Source organism: Triticum dicoccoides, chromosome 5A (genome assembly GCF_002162155.2).
Source record: "Triticum dicoccoides isolate Atlit2015 ecotype Zavitan chromosome 5A, WEW_v2.0, whole genome shotgun sequence".
Lineage (NCBI taxonomy): Eukaryota > Viridiplantae > Streptophyta > Magnoliopsida > Poales > Poaceae > Triticum > Triticum dicoccoides.
Window position 1 is genome coordinate 136,595,085 of NC_041388.1, and position 4,697 is coordinate 136,599,781.

Below are 4,697 nucleotides of genomic sequence, written 5' to 3' on the forward strand. Positions count from 1 at the left end.
TGAACTGGCATGTACATAAGTGTTACTAATTTCATTTCAAAATGACAAGCCACTCATATCACAGTTTTTTAAAGACAATTGGTCGTTAGCTAAACCAAAAGAAAACTAGTGAATGTACTAATGATCACATGCGCCAAAAAATGGAGCAGTGTGCGCCGCACTGTCAGAATCTAAGATCGTTCTCTTTTATTATTATTAGACGAAAGAAACATAGTATTTTCCTTTAAAAAACATAGTATTCGAGCGTTGTCAGAATCTAAGATCGTTCTCTTCTGTTATTATGTGAGACGAAAGAAACATAGTATTCGAGCGAACGACGTGTTTAGTTACGCTCCGATGTCACATCTGAGGACACTGTCTCTGCAAAAAAAAAAAAGAGAGAAGGCCACACCGCACAGTCGCTACACCGGGGCGACGGCGACCTCCCGCTGATGGGTACGAGAGAGTGGCCACAGTGCACAGTCGCTACACCGGGGCGACGTCGACTGGCCGGCCGGCCGGTAGCCATTGTATGGACATGCATGAGCGATGATGCACCGATCATTCGCAAAAAAAAAAGATGATGCACCGATGGATCGACGGCGGACCGGCGGGCACGAGTCCGTCTGTTTGTTGGCGAGTGCGCGCCCGCGTGGTGAGCATGCACGCCGCAATAGACGGTGCACATGCACGCATGTCGGTGGATGTTGGCCAGAGGCCAGAGCCAAGTGTAGGTAAGTGGCTAGCGATCGAAAGGGACGGAGCAACCACCGGGCAAGCATGCATGAGTGCGTGCGTCCATGCATATGCATGTGACGAGCCGGTCGATGCATGGCCGCCCGTTGCCGATAAGCTAGGTAGCCAAAAGAAATGCAGCTCAAGGATAGCTGCCATACGGCCCTTTCGAGCTAAAAATAAGACTAGTTACTATACTATATACATTTTTTAAAGGAGAAGGCCATCGCCTGACTTTAGAAAAAACTAAAGTAGGACAAAGCAAGTCATGCAACCACGGCAGTACGATGGTGCAGAAGTTCCAACAACATAGCCAAAAACAGTACAAAGCTAACATGGCGATAAATAGGGCGTGCAGGTCACAAGTACCAACAAACTAACTAGGGACATAAGGTAATATATGAATAGCTAATAACATATCAGTTGCCGAACCTCGTTAACAAATCTTAGTGTTGATTCTCAAAAAAAAAAACAAATCTCAGTGTTGTCATGCTGCTATGATTGCTTGTTTCTAGGTGGATCGATCACGTACCTCGGATTAATTCTATCAATGCACTTCCAAAAATCCTAAAATTAGGTCATCATTCATCAATAATTAACAAACAGCTGACTTCTGTAAGAAGCCTATTTTGAGCCTTACTAAGAAATCTAAAAGGAAACAACAGCAATATGCTTGCATGGCAATAATGCTCATGGTTGTCGGAAAATCCGTTTGTCATGGCCAAGTCAAAAGCAAACTCGATCTAAGTTTTGCCCTTTCCACTAAAGGGCCAGCACTGAGTTGTAATCCATGCATGCATGCATGCATGCGTGTGCCCTGCTCAATCAGGCAGCAAAACTAAGTGGGCAGTGTCTCATCAAGGAATTATCACTTGATCTATCTAGTACTACTACGTACTATCAACCAAAGGAGGCGAGATGCATGTCATGCATGCGCGTGAATTAATGCAGCTGGTACAGCTACATGTGATGCACTCGACAGTACGCCTAGTTAGTGCATGCCTTAGTGGTGGTTACCATTAACTACCAACTACCAGCACTCCTAACCAACACCATATCAAATCCAAGCAGCTGTGGCGCAAGAGATTGGATTCTATTTGGCCATTGATATCTATCATTGGTTAAGTGCTTCATCTATGGCGTACAGTTCAGTGAAGTGTAGTCCCAACAAGAGTACACTGCTTCTAGTTGATGTAGCGACGTAGTAGTCCCAATTGCCAAATGCCACAAAGTGAGCTGTCTGGACCATATAATAGATTGCACCACCTGAACAGCATGGGCTAGGTAGCGCACAATGCAAAAGAGTGGACCCATGCAAATACTACTTGAGTCAAGAAAGTCCATCATTGTTCTTCTTACTTGGCTAGAGGAATTTGGTGTTTCTAGCGGTTGGTTATGTAACTGGGAAAGATCAACCGGGTATTGTTTTGGGGATTGGTGGAGTTGTTTCACGTAGCATCAATTTGCCAATTTTTGTTAGGAGGGAGAGAGTCTAGTAGGGGGAAAGAAGCGGTTGCATGCATGCCAAAATATTCTCTCACCTCCCTTGAACAAGACTTATATTCAGTCGTTTAAATGAATGAAATCCGAAGCAGTCTCCCAAAGATAAGTTGCACCTTTTAAATGAATGAAATCCGTTTTTTTTCAGTCGTTTCAAAAATCGATTCCGGTATTCCAAATTATTTCATTATTTTAAAACTCTAATTTCACTTATTTTTAGAACCCACTCAATGACTGAATCCACTTATTTCAAACTCTGATTTCTGTCAATTCAGAAAATTAATTTCACTCGGTTCAGAAAACATCTTTCACTCATCTGAAAAACTATTTTCATTCATTTCAAAAAACTGGTTTCACTCATTTAAAGAAAATGAGTCCACACATTTCACTCATTTGAGAAAAACAGATTTCATTCATTTCAAAACTAATAATTAATTCTCACAATTATCGGCACGACACACTGAAATAAGCAGATTCACACAGTGAAATTGAGTGAAATAAGTGTATTAAAACTTTGAAAATTAAACATGTTTAAAATATATCCAAGATAGATCTTGTTGAATAGGTTTTGATGCTACAAGTTCAAATATAAGAAAAATTATCAGAATCAACATTTTAAGTGAAAGGATATAATTTATTTATAATAACCAAGGAGGAATAAAAGAGGTGGTTTGTTGTGTGAGAGAGAAGAGAGTGGGCTGTCATATTCATGCCATGCATGCATGTGAGGAGAGAGATCGATGAAGAGATGAGGTGTGTGTGTGTGTGGCCGACGTTTTGATTTGATATAATCATTTGATACAGATGAGTGGGCTGGAATACATGCATATACTAAAGGGGTGCATGAATATCAAAGTGAATGGTTGGTAGATTTTTCACCATTACGTAGCCCGCCGTTAAAAACCTCTTTGCGTCGGCTAGAGTCAAACTACGACAATTCGATGAACCAATTGTACTGCGCACTTTTGAGTGTACACGAATAAGACTATATAGAACACTCGCCGCACAAAAAAATTGTAATTACCTAAAAAGTGTATGTACTGAATACAGTAAAATTTTACTCAAAAGTGTTCTTCAGCAGTAAGATGCAAGAAAGTATTAAGAAAATAAAAAAATTAATTTTTTTGTGACAAACTTTGTAGAGTGTTTCACTTGCATCCAAAGTTTAATGATGAAATGACATTCATGAAAGTCCAGACAGAAAAAAAGAGATGTTCTCCAAAATGTTTTCAAAAAACATTTTTAGAGCATCGATTTTGTTTTGTTTTAAGTAGGATTGCTTTTTTGTCATGAAATTTTCCACATAGCTGAAACAATCAACAATGTTTGTCACAACAAAAAACAAATCAGATTTTTTTTACATTTCACTGTTCACGGAGAAACTGCACGTCTAATTTTTAGTGGCAAAACTCTTTATTTAACTCCTATATATGTTGCCATGCAGGCGCGCACACCATCGGCGTCGGCCACTGCAACCTCTTCGGCAGCCGCCTCTTCAGCTCCACCACCACAGGTGTCGCCCCCGCCACCGACCCGACCCTCAACGCCGCCTACGCCACTCAGCTGCGCGCCGCGTGTGGGTCGCCCTCCAACAACGTCACCGCCGTGCCTATGGACCCGGGCAGCCCCGCCCGGTTCGACTCCCACTACTACGTCAACCTCAAGCTCGGCCGTGGCCTGTTCCGCTCCGACGCCGCACTGCTCGCCGACAGCCGCGCCGCCGGCATGATCCACGCGCTGACCAAGGAAGGCTACTTCCTGCAGGAGTTCAAGAACGCCGTGCGCAAGATGGGCCGCGTCGGCGTGCTCACCGGCGGGCAGGGAGAGATCAGGAGAAACTGCAGGGCCGTCAACTCATGAACTGATTGATTGGTACATAACTACATATACGCTGTGATGTTTTGGTGGTAATTAGTTATGATTAGTTTGTTTGTGTTTATATCCTTGGTGTTGACATGAGGGAAGCCGTAATGAATAATCAGGCCGGCTATTGTCGAACACGAAGACTAGGCCGCCGGCTATGGATTCTTGGGTTGCATAATTTATTTATTTTTGTGGTTTCGAGTTGCATAATGTGTGGATGCGTTGAAAAGAGAAATGAGATTTTCCTTGGGCGGTTACGTATTTCAAGTAAATAAAAATACCATTTTCTGGCATTGATTTTTTTTCCAGATCTTAGTATCTAATGAAGGCTCCGGCCATTCGATTGTTTTCTACAACTAGTACGCATGCACGTGCAACGCACGTCTCGTCTAACACATATAATCATATATAGAATAACTTTCCCCCAAAAAGATATATGATAAGCTTCTTGAATTTTTGAAATTTCACACGAAGTGTATAGTACCAAATTCTTGTTGCATACATTTTTTTAACAACCTCTCATTTATTCAATCAAAGTATGCAGGATTCTTTGCCGAGATAAAGTGTCTCATACATAATTTGAAACATCATTCTTCATGAATCAATATTCCTCTTGAATC

The 4,697-nt window shown here is 41.9% G+C and overlaps 1 protein-coding gene across 1 annotated transcript in view; it reads left to right on the top strand.

Annotated features, from left to right (window-relative positions):
- The window catches only part of LOC119300342 (peroxidase 24-like), a 6,233-nt gene extending 1,899 nt beyond the window's left edge, over nucleotides 1-4,334 (top strand). Inside the window, exon 4 of the mRNA XM_037577337.1 lies at nucleotides 3,659-4,334. Coding sequence (XP_037433234.1) covers nucleotides 3,659-4,074 — 416 coding nt within the window. The 3' untranslated portion in view covers nucleotides 4,075-4,334. The remainder of the gene's footprint in view (nucleotides 1-3,658) is intronic.
- Nucleotides 4,335-4,697: the final 363 nt, after the last annotated feature.